The sequence below is a fragment of the Phocoena phocoena genome, chromosome 11, assembly GCF_963924675.1.
Source record: "Phocoena phocoena chromosome 11, mPhoPho1.1, whole genome shotgun sequence".
NCBI classification, from domain to species: Eukaryota; Metazoa; Chordata; class Mammalia; order Artiodactyla; family Phocoenidae; genus Phocoena; species Phocoena phocoena.
This window is the reverse complement of record NC_089229.1, coordinates 15,041,787-15,064,665: the sequence shown is the minus strand read 5'-3', so window position 1 is coordinate 15,064,665 and position 22,879 is coordinate 15,041,787. Positions and strand designations below refer to the sequence as shown.

General features: G+C 44.1%; 1 protein-coding gene across 2 annotated transcripts in view; it reads left to right on the top strand.

The window, feature by feature from the left end:
* ABTB3 (ankyrin repeat and BTB domain containing 3) overlaps positions 1–22,879 on the top strand; it is a 300,383-nt gene that overhangs the window by 184,706 nt on the left and 92,798 nt on the right. For both annotated transcript variants that reach the window (XM_065886728.1, XM_065886729.1), the window contains exon 3: positions 11,170–11,374. In XM_065886728.1, coding sequence (XP_065742800.1) covers positions 11,170–11,374 — 205 coding nt within the window. The remainder of the gene's footprint in view (positions 1–11,169; positions 11,375–22,879) is intronic.

The following is a 22,879-nucleotide window of genomic DNA, read 5'->3' as shown; positions in this document are numbered from 1 at the left end:
AAAGGGGTTCACCACGGTACCTGGCACACAGTAAATCCTGCAAATGCTATTAATTTCTACAGTGGGATCACATCTGTCCTCTATTCAGAATCCTCCACGGGCTCCGCATCTGATCCATAGGAAAAGCCACAGTCCTCAGAATTACGTCCAGGCTCGCCCTCCTGTATTCCTCAGACATCTTCTTCCACTGTCTCCCAAGGCCCACTTAACTCAGCCACACTGGCCCCTGTTGTTCCTCGGACATAGCAGGCACACCTTAGGGCCTTTGAACGTACTGTTCCTTCACCACTGTCACCCTCCAGATACCCACATAGCTTGCTCCCTAGTTATCTTCAAGTCTCACCCAAATGCTACCCCTTACTGAAGCTTTCCCTAACTACCCTATTTAAAATTATAGCACCCTGAGGACCCTAATCCCTCCTCACTGCTTTACCTTTCTTCCCAGCTGTTACCCTATGACATACTCTATTTTTTTGTTTGTTTTTCAATAACAGCTCCACTGAGATAGAATTCATATCCAGTTCACCTACTTAAAGTGTATCATCATTCAGTGGCTTTTAGTATATTAACCAAGCTATACAAACGTAACCGCAGTCAATTTTAGAACATTTTTATCACCCCAACAAGAAACCTGAAAACCATTAGCAATCATTCCCCTCCCTCCTTCCCCTAGTCACACTCTATAATTTACTCATTAATTTTTTTAAATTGTGTGTTTCCCACTACTAGAATATTTTTTCATGGAGAGTACACATATTTGTTTTGTTTGTTGTTGTAACCTCAACACCAAGAATACTGCTTGACACATAGTAGGCCCTCAGGAAATATGAAGAAGGAAAGAGAGAGAGAGAGAGAGACAGTGAGACAGTGGGAGAGAGAGAGAGAGAGAGAGAGAGAGAGAGAGAGAGAGAGAGAGAGAAAGGGGCAGAAAGGTGGAGAGAAGAAGGCTGGGGTGTCCCAAGTTTGAGCAATGATTGCTGTGCTTGTATATCCCCTAATTCGGGGCTGTGCTTTCTGAGTCTGGCCAACCAGAGGAAAATAAAACTGTATTTACTCATGATCCAATTGATTGTCAAATGACATAGCCATGTGTTAGTTCCGTATGGAACTGGAGCATTGATCTCAGAAATGCTAGAGTATGTTAAATTATGAGTTGGTGTGATATTCTAGAAAATTCTGAACTATGAAAGAATTCAGGACTCATAAAGCAACTTGTGCCTCTTCCCCAAAATTCCCTGTACACCCGGGACAAGCATCCACCCTTGAGTATATGACATGCACCTCTGAAAAGGGAAGCAGTAACCGATTCAAGCCATAGGGGGACCTTATGGTCACTAGAGTTACTTTCCTGGCACCTGAATTTGGAAATTGTGCTTGCATTCCCATCAAACCCCTGAAGTCCTAAGATGCCTCCGATTACAGGGTCTTCCAGCCACTGGTCAGTTGTACGATTGTTCTTAAACTTTTGCCATGGACCCCTTTGGCAATCTGATGAAGCCTATGGACCCTGCCTCAGAATAATATTTTTAAATGCAAAAGATAAAGTGCATAAGTTTATAAAGGAAGCTAATTATATTAAAACACAGTTATCAATATATTTTTACCTCAATTGTGATACAGTAATTCTATGCCTTTTTTATTAGAACATTATAAAACAAGATCTAGCAGCAGCTCTGATGGCCCATTATTTTGAGGTAGTGATGTGTGTGAAAGATATTTTGAGATATCTGCAACAATTGGAATGGGATAAGGAAAGGTCTGCATTTTAACAGCTCCCCAGGGATTCAAATGTAGATGGTCCAAGCAGCTCCCCTGGGGAAACATCTCAAAGAAGAAATGCCATACTGTTTGGGACTCTGCAAATTTCCAAGACATGCCCGTGACCTTGGAAAGGCCGAATCTGGCTACAGGGTTGGTTCATGTCTGTGTGGGCGCAACCTGGGAAGAGGTCCCCACGCATTCTTCGCTGGGGTCTCAAAAGTTTGTCTGGCGATATTTTAAGGGCCCCTCCTAGCACCTGGGCTGGGGCCCTGCTCAAATCCGGTTCTTCTCTTTGAGGAAAGGATTTGCTAAACAAATCTGCCCTTCACCTAAGAAGGCAGCATGCAGGAGTGGCTTGCCACGTAAATTGTTTCTAAGGACAGTTTGCTATGTAAATTAAATGCTGTCATTTTCGTTGAATGTTGACTTTCGCATATGAATTGTTGGCACACAGATGGGTGCTGCTAATTACGAATAGGTTCCCTACGTCCATTAAGTCAGCCCTGTAGAACGTGTGCACATGGGCGACAGAAGGTAATAAAATTGCCTTCTTTTCTGATCTGACTATAATTTAGACTGGCTTGCTCTGTGGTCTGAATCAATACAGCCTTGCTCTCTCTGTGTACATAGAGAGCTGTTCTTCATATGCAAAGGTTACTCTGCCAGTGTGGATTCCAGAAACCACTGTTGTTCCAGCAAAGGCGAGATGGAAAGAGTTCGTTCCCAGCCATCCCTGCTCTTCTTGAACCAGGCTGTTCAGGGTTGAGGGCAGAGCCCCTGACTATGGCCTTCTTCATGGCCAACAATAATAATAGCAGCCTCCGATGCTGTTGACCTGGTGATCTATGAAAAATCTACGTGAGCTATTTCCAGTGTAACCATTATTATCCACATAGATGTGGGCATGGAGGCAGGAAGGGGACAAACAACTTGTCTAAGATCAACCACACCTGTGAGCTGATGGCTGAAATTGAGTCCAGTTCTCAAGGCAGAGCTTTCAACACTAGGCATGACTCCCTGTCTCTGGGGGAAGCCCAGGTGTTTCTATATGATACAGGTGGAATGAGAGTCCGCCTCTGTAAGATCATCATGTTTGTCAGATCTGTGTTCCTTCCAGGTCTGAGGATCGCAGTTTGCTCTGCAGGATGTATTGGGGATGCTCTCCCCAAAACTAAAGTGGAGACATGAGAATTCACAAAGGTTACCTAGTATTTCACCAGCGCCTAGATGGCAGGACCCCGCTGCCCCCTGAGACTTCTGCCTGTATTCCCCCTGCTTCTATCCTCAGGGCATCTTATTAGAATCCAGAACTGTCTTGATTAGTGGTGACGTCCAGAGCACTTTCTCTGTCCAGCCTGTTATGGCTTGAGGTAAAAATATATCTACTACTTCCCGACCACCTACTGCATGCCAAGTGCTTTAAATATATTAAAGGTATTTTTATTCTCATTTCATAGATAAGAAAACTAAGACCTGGAAGGATAAATGTTTTGCCCAGAGCCACACAGCTAGGAAGTGGCAGAGTCACATTTCAAACCATTTTTCTTTTTCTACTTTTCTGCATCCAGTTCAGCTTTGCATTCTAAGCAACTAACACATCGCCTGTAGCCTAGGAAATATCTGTTGAATGTCAAATGAAGACATGAATGACCCACAGTGAACTAGTCTGTGAAACAAAAGCTGAAGAAAATGCTACAGGGGAGGGGAACTCTTAAAGAAACTCTTGTCAAATATTAAACTGAATTTTGAACTCAGAGAATTAGAGCTGAATCTCTGTATGTCAAATTATTTGAATGAGAAGCTAAATCAGGAGACCACAAAGGTCCACAAACTGACACAAGCCTGGTGATTCTTAACTGTGAGCCCGAAGAGATTCTCAAGGCAATGCTTAGAGTCTGGTGGGCAGACCAAGTCTTCTTACCTGAACCAGGTCAGGAGTAGGTCTGGGGGAAGCTGGTCTGTCCCGTCTCCTCCATTGAGGCCACAAGGAAAGCAGAGGCTCTGGCTATTCTCACTTTTTTTTTTTTTGAGAGAACAGAAGTTAAGGCTACTTTGTTTTATTGGTTTTCTTTTTTTTTTTTAATTTTTATCAGGGTATAGTTGATTTACCATGTTGTGTTAGTTTCATTTGTACAGCAAAGTGAATCAGTTATACATATACATATATCCACTCTTTTTTTTTTTTTAGGTTCTTTCCCCATATAGGCCATTACAGAATATTGAGTAGAGTTCCTTGTTCTATATAACAAGTTCTTATTAGTTATCTATTTCATATACAGTAGTGTGTGTATGTCAGTCCCAATCTCCCAATTTATCCCTCCCCTCCTTATCCCCTGGTAGCCATAAGTTTGTTTTCTACATCTGTGACTCTACTTCTGTTTGGTAAATAAGTTCATTTGTACCCTTTTTTTAGATTCCACATGTAAGCAACTTCACATGATATTTGTCTCTCTCCGTCTGACTTACTTCACTTAATATGACAGTCTCTAGGTCCAGCCATGTTGCTGCAGATGGCATTATTTTGTTCTTTTTTATGGCTGAGTAATATATACCACTGTATATATGTACCACATCTTCTTTATCCATTCCTCTGAACCAACTTGACTCTGCATTTGGTCCCATCAATCCCACATTTGTGTCCTCCAAGATCTTGCTGCAGCCCTTCTGCCTGACATTCCCTGCCTTGCCCCCAAGCTCCCAATTAAAACTGCATTGGACAGTCATTAATTAGAGTAATTGCTTTCTGCTGTTTAAAGGGGAAAAAATGAGGGCTTCATCGAAAACTGCCTCTTTCTGTTTTTTCACACTAAACTGTGAACTTGTTGTTCCCACTCAATGAGTTCATCAAAGTGGGGCCATTAATTTACAACTGTGCCTAAAAAGGTTTCTGCAGTTGTCTCCCCTTGGTGTCACCAGAAAGAAAAACAGCCCTTATTGCTTGGACAAGGGAGTCTCTCAAATGCAAATGGGATCTTTTCAGAAGGTCCTGCTGCCTCCAGCCCCTAGAATGCACTGTGACCTTTTCAGGTGGTCAAGTGGCCACTGGCCTCTTGGTATTTCTTGAATGTTCCACTCCACAACAGGGCCTTTGCACTTGCTCCTCCCTCTGCCTAGAAAGCTTTTCCCTTGATTTTTACAAAGCTCCTCCCTCATTTCATTCAGGCCTCTGCTTAAATGTCACCTCCTCAGAGAGGCCTTCCTATGACAGCCCCACTCACTTAACCCTCCCTGCATCACTGCTTTCTATACACACTTCCTGCTTTAATTTTCTTCATAGCACTTAGCACCACCTGACATATTATATATTTGTTTATTTTCTGTCCACCTCACCAAGACTGTAAACCCCATAAGAGCTCAGACTTTTTTTAAACATCATTGACTGTATCCCCAGTGCCTAGAACAATGTCTGGCACACAGTAGGATGCAATAAATATTTGATGAATGAATGAATGCCTGAATGGTAAGTTTCCTGCTGGATCCAGAGTTCAGTCTTCCCTTGTCCATCCCTGTTTCTCCAGCTCTCCTTCTCCTTTAAAACAAATCTCCTCTCATTACTTTGTACTGGGCTATACATGGTCTTTCTTTTTTTCAAGGGGAGGAGTTTCAGTGAGGCAAGTTAAACCGCAGTTTATGATGGTGGTGAGTGCCTTGGCTTCCTCATCTTTGCTGTGTGACCTAGGGCAAGTGACGTGATCACTCGGATCCCCAGGGATCTGTGAAAAGAGGGTGATCATACCTCCTACCCCAGGGTTGTGTGAGGTTTTGAAAACGTACTATAGTAAGTGGTCTTTGACCGAGGATGAAGAGCGGCGAAGGAATTGAAGGTGCTGTCACAGCATAGGTTTTGGCAGAAGGAGCCCATTTTGGAATGTGCAGCCCTTTGTCTCAGGGGGATCACACTGGCATGCAGGAAGATGGCTTAGAGGGAGCTACACTGATAGCTTGAGTCTGGCAGGTTAGAGCAGCGTTTCCCAAAGGGTTGCATGGGAGATGATTGTAGGTGATACGCAAAACACTTTCTATTTTTAATTGCTATGAATTTTTCACGGGTACTAGAAAAATATTGGTTTTCCTTTTATGGCACTGATATGAAGTTTCCTTTTAAAATGATTTATTGTGTGAAAGAATTAGCCAATTTAAAGAAAAATATTAAGTAAATAAACTGTACCTGCGGCACACAGGTATGAGAATTCATGATGCTGATTCTCAAATGGCTGACATTTGGAAAACCTGGTTATAAGCGGGTTCTCAAGTAGGTTCCTAGAACCAAACTCCAGACACCCAAACCCAGTGCAGCTAGTGACACGTGGATTTGTTGTTTTGGGTTCATGAAGCTGACAGGTGAAGCAACAGATAGCACATACATAGAGTGGGATTTGAAATGGAGCTTGTGATTACAGAATCCCCGTGCCAATTCCATCTCCTATGGCCAGCCCTCATCAGAGACATCCTTTCGGCCTCTGATCCAGAGACTCGGCTGATAACAATGATGAAGATGATAATGATGTGGTGATGATGATGGTGGTGATGATGATGATGGGATGATACAAAGTAAAAGAAATAGTGCTGAATACTTATATACACTTAGGATGGGCCAGACCCTGTTCCAGGTGCTTTAAGTGATTTGTGATTGCTTCATTTCATATTATGAGTTAGGCACTATTATTATCTCCATTTTTCAAATGAAGAAACCAGTGCTGGGTACTTTATACATGTTATCAATTTAATCCACACAACAAATTCACAAAGGTCATAATCATCCCTGTATACAAAGAAGTAAACTCACCCAAGGTCATGCAGCTAGTCAGTGGCAGGTGGGAGACTCAGACTCAGACAGTCTGACTCCAGAGAGCTTATCCCTAACCACTACACTACACTACACTGCTCCTCCAAGAACAGGACAATGAATGAGTCATGTCTCTGCCTGTGAAGCTTAGTAGGGGAAGTAGATGTGTGGGCACTTAAAACACATCTGAATTAAACAAGTAACATGTTAGACTTTATAAGCAGGTGTTGTGTGTACACAAGGGAATGGGAAGTTGATTCTGATCTGTGACATCCTGGAGGGCTCCAGGGAAGAAGTGGCATTTGATCACAGCCTTGAAGGTCATCAGTAGTTGAGAGGATGAAGCAGGGTGGGGGGGCACTCTAAGATGAGAAAACAACAAGAGCAAAAGCAAAAGCAGGGAACCTGGAAGTACAGGGTGAGCTGAACGGTGCTCTGAGGAGATGGTTAGCCCAATCAAGGCCAAAGCCTTCCCAGGGTCTTGGGGAACTTGAGGGGTGATGCACTGCCCCAAAACATGGATCCTCTTCTCATCTCCACTCCATTTTGATTTTCTTATTTTGAGCTTTTTTTTTTTTTTTTTTTTTTTTTTTGCTGTACACGGGCCTCTCACTGCTGTGGCCTCTCCCACCGCGGAGCACAGGCTCCAGACGCGCAGGCTCAGCGGCCATGGCCCACGGGCCCAGCCTCTCCGCGGCATGTGGGATCTTCCCGGACCGGGGCACGAACCCGTGTCCTCTGCATCAGCAGGCGGACTCTCAACCACTGCACCACCAGGGAAGCCCTTATTTTGAGCTTTTTTATGAGTGCTTTCAAGAAAGACAGAGGGGGACTTCCCTGGTGGTCCAGTGGTTAAGACTTTGCCTTCCAATGCAGGGGGTGCAGGTTCAACCCCTGGTCGGGGAGCTAAAATCCCACATGCCTCCTGGCCAAAAAACTAAAACATAAAACAGAAGCAATATTGTAACAGATTAAGTGTACCCCAACCTGACCCTAGATGGAAGGTACAAGAAATTTAAACACCACCTCGGTGAGCTTATTATTCCGATAATACCAAATAGCACATGCCATAATTCAAAATTCAGAAATGACAGAAAAGTTGGAAGGGAATGTCACCCACAATCCCACTAGGCAGAGCAATCCTTGGTCAACATTTTGCGTTTTTTTTCCTCCTGGTATTTACTCAGAGCATATTTTTTAATAACATAATCCTGATCACACCGTATGCAGTTTTGAATTTCACTTTTTTCCCCACTTTTACCATTTTAACACAAAGCTTTTCATCGTTTATTGCCATTCTATGTAAACATTTTTAGTAACTGCATAAGTTTTATCACATACCAGAGTTTATTTAACCACGCTCGGATTTTCAAACATTTGTTTCTTTGTCAAATTTTGGACCCTGTAAATAAGGTTTGGGTGAAAATCCTTGTGCATGAAGATTTTGCTGCATTTTGGATTCTAACATTGGGACAGAGTCCCAGAAATGGAATTACTGAATCAAGGGAAAGGAGCATACGTGAACACCTTGGCTACATAATGACAAATGGCCCCATCATAGACTTGGAGCTGGCCACAGATGCAGCAGGATGTCTCTGAAAGAAGGACTCAGGTCAGTGTAGGGCAATGAGCACAGACATTAGAGTCAGACAGACCTGGGTTGGAATCTTATCTCTGCCTTGTGACCTTGAGCCTCAGTTTCCTTATCTGTAAAACAGGATTTCTCAACCTGGGCATTATTGACATTTGGGCTAAATTCTTTCTTGTGGGGACTGATCTGTGCATTGTAGGATGTTTAAGAACATTTCTTCCCTCTACCCATTAGATGCAGTAACAGCCCCCTGGACATGGCACCAGAAATATCTCCAGATATTGCCAAACATCCCCTGGGAGGCAAAATCACCCTGGTTGCAGATCACTGCTCTAAAGCTAAAATAATATAAACATACCCTATAGAGCCTTGTGAAGAATAGAAACAATGCACATGAGGTGCTTTTTCACAGTACCTGGTATAGGGTAGGCGCTCAATGAATGGCAGCTGGGACTGTTCATGTAGAGCCATGTTTCTCCACATTTTCCATCTGCAGGTCCCCTGGGGATCTTCCCTGCCCACCTGCCACTAAAAGAGAATTTCCTCCTCTGATTCTTTTTTGAGGTTCTTGCATATATTTTCCTGCTGTGGCAAATGGAGAGAAGGAGGGTCAGACTCTAGGTTAGGCTTGATAAGAGGCAGAGGGATGTAGGGAAGCAAACCTTCCCCCCCACCCCGCCCCACTGCTATCTGTTTAACTCCTGCATCACTGTTCAGATATTAAGCTTAGTGGATTGTACTCTGGTTAGGTCGTCTTGATGAGGCCTTAGGACTCTGGCAGCATAGAAGTTTCCTTTCCTCTGACAACTCCTATCAGAAATAGTGGTCACTTGGAATCTTGCCTCAAGAAGGATTTTTAAGGCTGCATCTACACTTAGTGGATACGGGCTCTGTGATTGACTAAGCATGTCTGCCATGGGCATGGAAGAGCAAGGGGAATATTTGCCATTTCCACCCTCAGGTGAGACCTCATCTCCATAGTCTCACTCCCACAGAGGGGGTGAATGGTCCTCTTGTCAATTTTCTTTTGAAGAAGTGGCCCTTTTCCTCAGATAGGAAATGGGAACCTAGAAGGCAGGCCCTGGGCCTTCAGAGGAGAATCTCCTGCCTCTCACTGAGCCTCACTTTCTTGGGTTTGGATTTTAGGTAGAAAGTGTCATGTTAAAAAGTACAGCTGGATGGCAGAGAACTGGTGGGCTCTACAGGCTTGGTTTCAGCTGGGCAGTGAAGGATTGGGAATGGGGGCTTTAAACTCCAGTAGGAGTTGATGTTTCAGTCATGAGTCTGAAGGCAGAATTCCTTCCTCTTCAAGGTCCTCTATCTTTTCTCCTAAGGCCTTCCTTCAACTGACTGGATGAGACCCACCCACATTATGGAGGGTAATCTGCTTTACTGAAAATCTACTGGCTTAAATGTTGATCCCATGTAAAAAACAGCTTCACAGCAATATCTAGTCTAGTGTTTGACCAGCCAACTGGGCACCGTAGCCTAGCCCAGTTGCCACATAAAATTCACCATCACAGGTATCTTAGAGGAGTGTCTCCCCAAGTGTGCAACACCTCCCACTGTGCATGAGATGATTTCCAGTGGGACGGGGCAGTGCCTTAAATAACATCGGTCATGAGAGTGACTCTTTTAAATTCTATTTTAATGCTAATTACTTTCAGAAGAAAGGCTCCACTTGATATGAGCCCCTAAAAACGCTCTCACTCATTATTTATAAGAGTAGAAAGCAGGACCAGAATTCAGCTATAAATTGATTACGCTGTTTCCTTTTCATCAGGTTAACTTTCACAATGACCTTCTGTTTATGGCAGGTGATACTGATTTTCCGTTTATGGCAGTGACATGATGTTTCCTTTTTAGATATATGTATTTTTAAAAACAAAGGGAGTCCATTGAAGATTAAGTAGATAATGGTACGGGTGGTGTTTGGATTCAGCTACACTCACGAAGGTCGCTTACAAGCAATCCAAGTTTGAGAAACACAACCTTAGCCAAGAAAAGTCGGGGCTTCAGGCCCAGCCAGCATCCCACAGGAGGATCTTCCCTCCATGGCCAATCTGGGAGCATACAGCTTTGGTTTGATTAAGGAGAAGGCTGGTTTCCTTCTGAGAAAGCGTGAGAAAGACCAGAGTGTTCTCAAGGTTTGCCAGCGTTGAGAAAATTAAAACATGCCCCTCAAGGAGCACAGTTAAGTGCATGGATTCTGCAGCCAGACTGCCGGGGTCAAATCCTCCCTCTGCTGCTCATAGCTGTGCACCCCTGAGAAGTTATTTAACCTCTTTGAGCCTCTGTTTCCTCATCTGTAAAATGGGTTTATAAAGGTACCTACTTTATAGGGTATTGTGAGAATCAAATGAATTAGTGCTATCGCATAATGAGTGTCATTTAGGACTGAGTCGCTGTTGTTGGGAACGACTGACAAAGAAAAAGAATATTGTGACACAGTGCTCTAAATGCTGTACCCAAGAAAGTACAGTGTGATATGAGACACAGGGGAGTGCGGGAGATTCCAGGATGGCTTCCTGGAGAAATTAATATATAAGCCGATACCTGGATAATCAGTAGGAGTTAGCCTGGAAAAGAGGAGAGAGAGAATGTTCTGGATAGAGGGAATAGCGTATGCCCAGGCTTAAAGGCAAGTGACAGTTCTTGTGACAGCAAAGAAGGCAGTGCTGGTTACAGCAGAGGATGTGACAGAGGGTGTGTCCCAAGGTGAGGGAGGCCAGAAGCGGAGGGCTTTCTGTGCCTTGTTAGAAACAAGGGGTCCCAGAAGGGCAGGACTGGAGTTATCTTAGCAGCCCTCTGTGCCTGAAACAGCACCCCAGACCTGGAAAGCCCTTGACAGTCGTGTGGCGAATGAACAAATGCTTTCCTCTCTGCTTGATGTGTGGCCTGGAGGTCTCATGGGACCACTCCCATTGAATGAGGGAATCTCAGGATGGAAATCTCTGCCGAGATCTCCAGGCACATCTTCTCTGCAAGTCTTGGCTGCCTGAAGGATCTGAAATGTTACTTCTGTCCACAGGTGACCTGGTGTCCCGAGCAATGCATCACCTGCAGCCCCTCAACGCCAAGCACCATGGCAATGGCACCCCCCTGCACCACAAGCAGGGGGCGCTCTACTGGGAGCCTGAGGCCCTGTACACCCTCTGCTATTTCATGCACTGCCCGCAGATGGAATGGGAAAATCCCAACGTGGAGCCCTCCAAAGTCAACCTCCAGGTGGAAAGGTAAGACTTGTGTTGGCTTTGGATGGCCAAAGAGAGGGGCTCCCTTCTGGCCAACACCACCTTATGGTGAGTAGGTATTGCCTCCAGGGTGGTACAGGAGTGGGGGAGGAGAGGGATGCTGGGGGTCAGAATTGCCCAGTTTCCAGAAACTCACTGGAGGGGTCTAGATGACCTTGAGGGGTTATCTGAGACCTGGGTGGAATCTTTGAAATGGGTTTGCATAGGGCTGGCCCAGTTTGGGATAAAAGTGGCCTGGGTCAGAAGAGAGGGTCTTCACATCTGGAGGGATGAGGCCTCTGCAGTGCAAGGGGGCTTCCTTGTGAAGGCAGCTTAGGGGGATACCAGCTCCTTGGGTGGGAGATGTTTTATCTTCATTTCACCCTGTCTGCCCTGGGGATTCCAGGGGGAAACCATAACACTTGCTCAGCCAGAAGTGGGCCTCTCATGTGGGCAGGAGACAGCATAGCAGTTCCCATGAAGCAGAATCCTCATGGCAGAGAAGGAAGGGAGGGCTCCCTGGAAGAGGAAGCTCCCTCTGACCTGGCTTCTGCTGCTCCCCAGCGCCATCCGTCCACTTCCACATGCCTCAGCCTCCACATCTGTAAACGAGCAGTTGCACTAAGAGCTTTCCAGGTTGCCTTCTACCTGGAAAATCCCAAGATTTTCTGAGGATGGTTTCACCCCCTCAGAGGCAAGGAATCCAAACCACCACCAGGGAAGGAGGCTGCCTGGAGGCGTCCCCTCTTCCCCTGGGAACAGGTCCACAGAGATATGAACCTGTTCCTAAGGGAACATCTCGTCCCAGCATCTCACAAATCAGGCCCCTCCTCCTGTGTACACAGGCTTGTTCACTCTAACTACTGCAGTAGTGACGCTGTTTATCGAGTGGTTAAAGAACAGGCTCTGTGATCCAGACTTCTGGGTTCAAATCCAGGCTCTTCCAATTAAAAGCCAGGGTGTCTTGGAAAAGTGCCTTTAACCTCCCCATGCCTCAGTTTCTTTGTCTACAAAATAGAGGTCCTAAGAATAAATCCTTCATAAAGCTGTTTGAAGATTGAGTGCATTGAACAGTGCCCAGCACGTAGTAAGTGCTCAATAAATGTTCCCTTTTATTATTGTTGTTGGAGATCTTATCCGCAAATAGCTGAACAACTCCCAGTTTGGGCTCAATGCACTTTTCTTTGTTAAATGGTTCCAAGTGGTTTTAAAACACTCACTGGATGCTCTGTTTCTGCCAGGATGGATCGGGCTTAATTGGGCTCCTAAACCATGTCTCTTGGCTTTCAGTTTAGAGTAGAGGATGGAGGATGAGCGAGACAGAAGTTGACTCTTTTTTTTTTTTAATCCCAAGTTAGAATCAATATTTCAATCCAGTCTGGAATTAACTTAATCAGAGGATTACTCATGTCTCCCGCCATCCAGGCCAAATCAGTGGGTGCCGTGTGCATATTTTCATGTGCCAAATATGCCCAAAGAGAAGAGGTGGCAACATGCCCGTGGTCCCTGGGCAGAAAACAACCTCAGTCAGACACACCAAGACGTTGCTTTCTATGAGTATGAATCGTGCCGGCTGGGAGGATGGAAACTATTGGCCTTGGCCTTTGGGGTACCTAGTTCTTCAGTCCCCATCCCTACCCCAGCAGCCTGTAGAATAGGGCAGTTTCTCTGACTCACCTACCCCGCCACTCTTCAATTCCCGCCTCTATGCAGATGACAACCCCTCCATCTCCAGCCAGATGTCACCACCTCTGAGCTCCAGAACCTGATCCAGCTCAGCCTTCCAGTTTCCACTGTCAAGTCTCACACTCTCAGGCTGGTTCTTCTCAGGGCACCTTATTCTCTTCTGCCCAACACAGCAAATGTGTGTGTGTGTGTGTTTATTGCCTGTGAGCTTCATAAGGGCACGGAACACATCTGTTTTTGTTGTCACGCCACACCTAATGCCAAGCTCAACATCTGGTATATATCACAAAGTCAGTAAATATTTGTAGGATGAAAGAAGGGACAAATCCGTTGATCCAACTGCCTATGGAACATTTCCATCAGGAGTGCCCACAACCACCTCAAAACTAAAGCCAACATCTTTCCCCCCAAACCGACTGTTCCTCCTTTCCCCCCCACCCCCAGTCTCTAAGAATGGCATCACCATCAACCCATTCACCTCGGTCAGAAAACTGGGACTCACTCCACACTCCTTCCTCTCCTTCCCTCCTTCCTACAGCCAGCTGGTCAGTAGGTCTCACTGATGCTACTTCTGTGCCGTCTCCCGTTCCTCTAATCCTTCCTCCCCAGATTGCTGCCTCACTGCATGGTTCAGTCCCTCGTTTCCTCTTACTGCTATTACTGCATTTGATTTCTAAATGATCTCCCTGGACGGGAGGCTTAATATTCTCTGACCAGCTCCATCCTCATGGCCACCAGATTGAAACTTCTAAAATATACATCTCATCGTGTGACATACCCCCTGCCCCCAACTCAACACAGTTTCATGGCTCCTGTTATATTTTCTGTTATGTAGTTTCCATCTTCCCTTCCGGAATCTATTTCAGGATTCAGAGTGTAGTTGAAGTGTCTGTAAGTCTAAGGAGACCATCTAAGGATTCCAAACTTTCTGGGACAAGTTTTAAAGAGGCATGAGCTGCAAGGGGGAGCCGAGTAAAGAGAACATGTCCTAGAATTTGTCAGAGTCAATTATCTTGGTCTTTCCATTCCTCCTTGGACGACACAAAACAGAAAACACTTGTCATTTTTTGAGTTCTGTTCACTTTGGTCCTCTGGAAAGAGTATGGATTTGGGAGTCAGATCGACCTTTGGGTTTGGATCCCAGCTCTGCTTCTAGTTCTGGGACCTTGAATGAGTCATTTCACCGCTATTGAAACTCTTCTCCTCAACTGTGAAATGAGAACAAAACCAGCCTCTTGGGACTGGAGGAAGCAATGGATTAGATACTGTAGCTAAGACATCCAGTGCCATGCCTGGCACAAGGGGAGCTCCCCTCACCCCCACCAAAAAGGAGCTGATACAATACATCTTCTTTTTATTTTTTGGCTCTAAAATGTTATTATCGTTGTCCCTGAAGGAGCCTGTGTATGATTCCTTCCAGACGAAAAGCTGTTTCTTCCCGTTCCACGATAGGCTAGGCATTGATATCTATTAGCGTCTGAAAACACACAGGTAAGGGCTTCAGAGGAGGAGAGGACTCTTGTTTCCAGACAAGTGTTTACAGCAGCTTCATACCAAAACTTACAAACAAGACGTTTCCAGTGGGAGGTAGGATTCTAATTTGGAGCTGGTTTTTTTTCTCTTTTTCTGTCTTCTTTTTCCCTCCAAATCAAAAACATTTCCTTGACTCTCTATCTCTGTTCTGGCAAAGTCAAGTAAGGCCATGGTGTTTATATGGTTTTCCATAAACTCTTCAAGAACAGGAGCTGAATATTATGTGCTTTTTGTCCACGCCGAGCAGAAGGCCTGGAACATATTTGTTGACTGAAATACGGATTGTGTTGTGCCTCAAACCATCTCTGCTTGTCAGAAGAGCCTTTCTTGGCTGGAGTACTTGGAACTAGGCCTCTGTATACCATTTGACTCTTTCATGTGGGCATAGCTTTCCAGTTGCTACATTGGTTTTGGATAGCTTCATTTTTCACTGTGGGGTTTTGAAGAAGCTCAGTACCAGTATAAAATTTCTGTAGTTTAAGTTGTTCCAGGACTTTGGCTACTATTTTTTGAGCTTCTGAAATCTTTCAGTCCCTCAGATACTTTATTTAGGGAAAAAAAAAAAAAAACTCAGATAAATCTTGTATGATTATGATTAGGCTATATTCATTTTCCAAATAGTAATGATAAATGTAAACACCTCAGTTTTGAGGATGGGGGGTCATGTGAAGCTACTACTAGTTTTTAATAGAATCATCTTAAATCTATGACAAAATTTCCCTGCCCCAAATCATTACTGGAAAGACTAGTGATTCCTAGATGTGTTTGGCCATGAATGATTTCAGTAATTTGTCATCATAAAATTAAAAGGAGTAGGATAAATAGGAGTGTTTTGTTGCCTGCAGTAACTGATCTTGCCCGAGAGGAACAGAGATCAGCTTCACCTAGAAGACTAGACTCTCCCCGAGTCTCATTGGAAACAAACCAGAATTTACATCTAGGCAGTGGCAGCTTTCGCCCCTTTTGTAACAGAGCTGTGTAAACAGATGTGGCAGACATCTCTTTCCCTGTGTCTACCAGGGAAATCTCAACCACAAACATGAGTATCCAATCACCAACTATTTGAGGAAAACGAATGGAAGAAACAGAACAGTCTTAACAAATGGAAGAATTTACACTTGAGGAAATAGAGTTAATAAAGAAAACATACCAGATATTAGAAGTTAATGGTACCCAAATACATCTTCTAAGAAACCCTCCCAAAAGATCACCCCAGCACATCAGTATGTGACAGGTGGTATCCAAATTTTAACACACTCCAACAGACATACCCAGGGTTATGCAAAATTTCCAGCCTTCTAATTAGAACCCCTCCCCTTTCTTTCCCATCAAGGAATGTATATCAGAACACAAGTGAGCAGAGGTATCCTTGATACAAGCAGCACTACTAGTAAGAATGCTTAGTTGCAAGAGTTGAACCTGCTGAGCAGAAAGAAAACCTCTGGGAGGCCCAGTGTAGGCAGAGGGTTAATAAATCCTTGCCACTCCTGCATGAGAATCTGACGTTGGGTTAATTTTCTCGCTCTGTTCCCCTGGAAAAATGATAAGAATTACAATATCAACTACAATATCAACTGTGTTACTAAGCAACATTGCTTATGGACAGAATGACCCTAGGTTGGTACATTAGATCTGGCCTTGTAGTACTATAGATGGTATAAATACCAAGTATCTATAGTACTTGGTATAGTACTTCCAGAGCTTTGGGCTTCCTTGAATTCACTGATCCTTATAACTGGCAATGTCCCTTGCAGGGACCTTGAAAGCTACTTCTGTGGAGTTGTTACAAGAGATATTGGGGTTTGTAAAGCAGGGCGGTTCTCACAACCACCCAACTGGATCTTATCTCCTTGCACCTCAGTGTCACTCGGGCAGAAGATAGCTCTGAGACGGCTGGGTGAATCGTTATAAAGACTCCCAGTAAAAGGAACGTCTGATGTTGTCATGCGGGACAAGTGTGGCCTATGCTGGTCCCATGAGTCTAAATGTTTAGTGGAGCTTAAGAAGACTTCTAGAGGGCATTGAAGCTGGAGAAGCAGGCTTTGAGCCCACACAACCTGGAGCAGTGCCCAAGTTGCACCCCAGGATTGCTCAGAGCCATAGACACTGGAATTTATACCACTGAGGCTGAACTTTGGCCACTCCCAGCAGGACCTCTGTCACCATTACCCCTGAAAACTGAATGTCTCTGCTACCACTCTTGTCATGTTCCATCTATGTCACACCACTTGCTTCTAAATCAGTGGAGCCTGGGTCACATCCCTGCACCCTAGTAGCAGGGGTGTCTGGAAAGGTGAATTTCTACCTTGTTGAACTATGGAATAATAATATGGGAAATCCTCCAAACAGTAAGGTCATCAGCGGTTCCAAGCACCCAAAAAAGTTGACAAAGGTTCACTACACTCTTCTACTTAACTCTTTTTTAAAATAAATAACACACAAGTGAATCATTTGCACAGTTCAGTACTTCTGACCATTATTAGCCACACAGCTCACAACTGATTGGCTTACACACCACAGTGAATGCTCCCCAACATAAAGACTGCTTGGGCTGACACCCTAGGAACCTCAACAGCAAGAAGGAGACAGGAGGACTGTTTTTTCCTGACATCTTAAGCAGCAGTGCAGAACGCCTTTCCCCAGAGGAAGAATGCTACTTTCTCACCTTCTTGAGGGCAGTGATCACATCTGGCACAAAAGTCCCCTAAAATGTCCACCCAGTGCTAGTGGGTCCTGGAGAAATTCATAGTCAATATATGAATGGGGACAACCCAGAGTGGGAGAACCATATATTAGACCTGTTTTCTGCAGGGCTACTTGTGGGCTTTTGTGGGCTCGCCTGGAATTCCAACCATTATATAAATGGTTCTAATGAAAAACAAAATGCATGTTGAATTCTAAATAATTAACTTAAGAAACAAAGTTTTAAAACATGATCTATTTGTGAAGAAACAAAGTTTTAAAACATGATCTATTTGTGACATGAGCGTTGCTGCAATTTATTTCATCTGGCCAGGGTAAAAGCAACTCTAATCCCAATATTTTTCAAACTGTAGGTTATAGCCCATTAATGGGCCATTAAACCAATGCAGTGCAGAGATTGGCAAACCATACCCCACAGACCAAGTCTGGCCTACTGTCTGTTTTTATAAAGTTTTATTGGAACACAGCCATACCCACTTGTTTACATATTATTTATGGCTGCTTTTGCACTTGTGGTTAGTTGTGACAGAGACCAAATGGCCCACAAGGCTGAAAATACTATTTAGCCCTTTCCCCTGATGCTGTGGGTTATAACCTGCATTTTTAAAAAATTAAGTAGAATTGAATTAAAAAATAATCAAAGTAGCTTGCATTGAGGGAAGGTAACTGTGTTTCTTGAAAGTTTGTTGGTTTTTTGTTTTTGTTTTTTTTGGTTACATTAACTTAACTGGAGTTGATTAACTTGCCAAGGTCATGCAGCTAACATTGCAGAACTAGTGTCTGAACTCCTGGCATCAGGCCCTGCTCTGTGCTTGTCTTCGTTAGTCTGTCTTGCTGTCCATGGACTATGGTTTTAAAGAAATAATATTTGAAAGCCTCATCGCTAATCTCTAGAATCTTTTTATAATCTATATGAATGTTTACAGTATATAAAACTAATATACTTATTAAATAAAATATAAGTACACAAAAACTTTAAAGAAGAAACTTTGAGTCACCCATAGTCTCTGCATCCAGGAATAAGCACTGAGACCATATGGGGTATTTCCTTCCAATCTTAGTTTTCTGTGTATATTCAAAACGTGTTTTGTTGTTTCACAAAATAAGGACTGTTCCATCATTGGATATGGAATTTAAAGTCAAGAGAAAAGCTGAGAACAGGCATGTCAAACATGCTTCATTCCTGTCGAAGATGATAAAACTGAGGCCTAGAGGGATGAGTGGACTTTTCTGGAGTCATAAGCATATTTTCAGTGGATTTGCAAGGCAGTGCCACAGTGCCTTGCACATGCTTTGCCCTCTTCTTGGACCACTGCCTCCCCTCTGCTCCGTCATCTCACTACCCCCATCCGTTCATCCTTCAAGACTCATTTTAGGCATCACCTCCTCCAAGATCCCTTTCCTACAACCTCAGGATGCACTGAGTGTCCAGGGCCTAGCTCAGTGGATAGCATATAGTAAGTGCTTAATAAATGCTTGCGGAACTGAACAGAGCTGGGTCTGAAACCTATATGTTCTGGCTTTCGGCCCAAAGAGCCATGTTGCCAGTGTCAACTCAGACAGCCCTTAGATTGCCACTGGCTCTGCTGATCACATGCTTCAGGCCTCAGTTTTCTTAGCTGTACACAAAAAATAATCATTCCTACTTCATGGAGCTGTTTCAATGACTAATGAACTAACTTATGTAAGTGCCACACACAATCACTGACACTTAGCAGGTGATCCGTCAACGGCAGGGATTATTATTTACTTCTTTAAACCAGGTTGACCTCCTCTTAGACATTATAAGAGGTTTTGATCAACACTTAGTATGTGGCAGGTCCTGCTCTATATCTCGTGTGTATTAACTAATTCAATCATCACAGTACCCCTTGAGGCAGAAGCTAGCCTCACCTCTCCTCATTTCACAAATGAGGAAACTGAGGTGCAGTGAGGTTAAGTAAGTTGTACACTTGGGCAAGTCTGGGAGTATCAAAGACATCAAATGAATGCTGCATTGCTATAGGGAAGGAAGCTCTCTGCTAAGGGAACAGAATGCATACCATGGAGGGCAGGAAGGTGAGAAAACAGAAAGCAAGACCTTGTTCTGAAGAGGTGTTGGGTAGCGCAACAAATTAGACAGGAAAGAAGGTTGAGAGACCCGCCAAGGTGTCAGGACTTTCTCCTATAAGGAGTGAGGAGCTGGAAAGGATTCTGAGAAGGGAGGTAAAGAGACCAAAACTGCGTCTGATTCCTTGTAAGCCCTCCCTTGATGGAGGCATAAGGATGCCCGAAGGAAGGTAATGAACATTTGATGCACCTACTATGTGCCATGTGCTATGTGAGCTACTTTACTTTCAGAGTTTAATTTAATCCTTACACTCAACTTTGTGAGGTAGAAATGCCTTCGTCTACAGATGAAACGATTAAGTCTAGTTGCTACTAGTAGGAAAATGCTATTTGGAAGCTATTTAGGTAAAGCTAAGGACCTTCACAGCGCATTAATAATATCTCTGGATATTTTTTATTGTGGAGCAAGAGTTTATATCTTGGTTCTAACACTTACTAGCTCTGTGACCTTGAACAAGTTACTTAACCACTCTGAGCCTCAGTTTTCTTATCTGTAAAATGGGAGCTATCATAGAATCTGCTTCAGAGGGCTGTTGTGAAACTATTATGTGTTAATATATAGAAAGCACTTAAAATCCATCATGCATTAGTCTCTTTATAGATAATGGCCATTATTATTCTCACTGTCATAGTGCTTATATCCTAGGTGTATACTATAGCAGGCCTTCTCAAATTTTAATGTACATTTGAATCCCCTGGGACCTCATTAATATGCAGATTCTATTCATTAGGTCTGGGGTGGGGCCTGAAATGCTTCATTTCTAATAAGCTCCCAGGTGGTGCTGATGCTTCTGGTCCATGGAGCATCACATGAATAACAAGATACTGTGTTGTCATTCATTTCCCCAACCTACTCCACCCCCTATTTTCAGTTACATAAGGGCAAGAAATAAGCCTTTTGTTGATTTTTGTCTCTCTAGTAGAGCTTAGCACATAATAGGTGCCTAAGAAATATTTCTCAGGCTCTGGGGGCTGGATTGAGCCTTGCAGGGCCTCTACTCTTACCTCATGAGATGCTGGATCCCTCTGCAATTTGCCGAAATGAATGGATTTCAGAAGTCAGATGTGGCCAGCCTGTGGAACTCTCAGGCTTTGGAGAGGCAGCCAAGGGAAGGTGCTGAGCATCCAAATATAATGATCATCTTCCACTTAACAAGGTGGCCAGCTCCTCTCAAGAGGCTTGGGAACAGCAAATTAGCCACAAGTGTGCAGGAGAAAGGTGAGGCAGGATTTGACAAGTGTCCTACCCGGGGAGAGGCAGCAGGGCAAATCCTAAACCACACCAGCTAAAGGGCTGTTAAACATGTCTAGACAAAAAAAAAAAAGCCTTCCCTGGTGGCACAGTGGTTGAGAGTCTGCCTGCCGACGAAGGGGACACGAGTTCGTGCCCCGGTCCGGGAAGATCCCACATGCCGCGGAGCGGCTGGGCCCGTGAGCCATGGTCGCTGAGCCTGCGCGTCCGGAGCCTGTGCTCCGCAACGGGAGAGGCCACAACAGTGAGAGGCCCACATACCGCAAAAAAGAAAAAAAAAAAACACGTCCAGCCCTCAGGGCTTGTCAAACTGTTTACACGCAGTTGCCCAGGAGTTTTCTCCCAGCCAAAGGGGGTGCAGTTGCTCCTGACCACAGGTAATAAGCTGGGGGCTCAAGTTTAAAAACAGCCCCCTCTCCTGATATGGGAGGTTAGTCTGAACAAATGCATGTGCTTCACTTGTTCATTTCAAAACCCAGGTCTTTTCTGAATCCCAGTTAACTGGCTGCCACAGCAGTCTGGTCTGGTCTGACACCAGCTTCTCTTTATTTAAAGGAAAAAGAAGGGAAACCTTACCTTTATGATACAAAGACTAAGGAACTAGTAGTGCTGCCCTATCCAGTATAGTAACCACTAGCCACGCAAAGCTGTTTAAGTTTAAATGAATTTAAATTGAATAAAACTAGAGCTTCAGTTCCTTAGTATCACTCGCCTCTTTTCAAATACTCAATAGCTAGATGTGGCTAGTGGTTCCTGCGTTGGATTCCGCAGAGATAGGACCTTTCCAACATCACAGAAACTTCTATTGGACGTCGCTGAACTAGAGACTCAGTGCACATAGTGTCCCCATTGCAGGAAAAAGAGCCCATGATAATCCCACTCCTGAAGCAGTAAGGTAGGAAGTGTAGAGACCAGGGACCAGCTCCCCTACGGAGGCATTTTATATGTTTCCATGTTTTGATCATCTTAGAGCTGAGTTTTTCAAAGCGGCCATCATCATCATCACAACCAAATTTTACCAAGTACTTACGACATGCTAGCCTCTCTTCTAAGTGCATTAGTCATTGGGTCCTCACGAGAATCCTGCAAGTGTAGTAGCATATCTTACACTATCGCAATCTCTTATCTTTTCCTGAGTAAATTCAGGCTCAGAGAGGTTGTGTAGCTTGCCCAGGTCACACAGCTAATCGGGGCAGAACTGAGACACAAAGGTAGGAAGCTTGAGTCCAGAGTTTACTCTGTCAACGGGGTGCCATGGCATGGGGATGAGAAGGATGTCGGATGTGATGGGGAGGACATAGGATTCCCTGCAAAGGTTGAAAGTCTGAAAATCTCCCAACAGGAACATTCTTGTTTTAATATGCTTCCTCCACCTCTACCCTTTTCCTTCTAAGATTTTCCCTGGCTTAGGCTTTAATAAATATCACTAATATAAGTGGAATAATGGTAATCAAATCATTTCATCAGATTAAACAACAGTTAAAAACCTTTGAGAAACATGTTAACCTCCTGAAACAAATTGCTGGATGTGTATATACAGACCCTGCCTCTTAAACCTTTACCTCAGTGTTACTTGAGCTTTTCATTTCTTATTATACTTTTCAAAATTGTTAATTACTTGTTTTATTTACTACTGGACTTTTTATTCAGTTGTTCATTCTTCATTCGTTCATTGAACATGCATTGAGTGCCTGCCCTAAGCATAGTAAAAGGAAGAGCTTGTCTTTTTCGGAGTCTTATGTGTACCAGGCACCATTATAAGCACTTTACATGAATTAACTCATTTATCCCTCGTGATAACTCCAGGAGGGAGGAATTGTTATTGTCATCCCCAGTTTATAGATGTGGAAAGTGAGGCAGAGAGGATAAGCAATTTGCCCAAGTTCACAGGGCTCAGAAGTGGCCCCGTGCTGGGGAGGCGGGGCCCAGGGACCTCTCAGGACTCCTGCCTGAGCAGCTCATTTATCATCAAAGATAGAAAGTGCCAAGGTTCAGAAGGGAGGTGCAGATAAACTGCTGAGGAACTCAGGGATGATGGTTTTTGAGTCAGGCTTTGAAAGATGGATAAGATCAGGCATTCTAAGGGGAAGGAACAGCTGGCAAAGGCTCCAAGGTAGGAAATTGCAAGGTACATGGTGGGAAGCATGTACCATAGACCAGCTGAGTTGGACCAGAGGCCAGACTGACCTTCAGCTGCTTTGCAAAAGTGCAGATGGTTAGCCAGT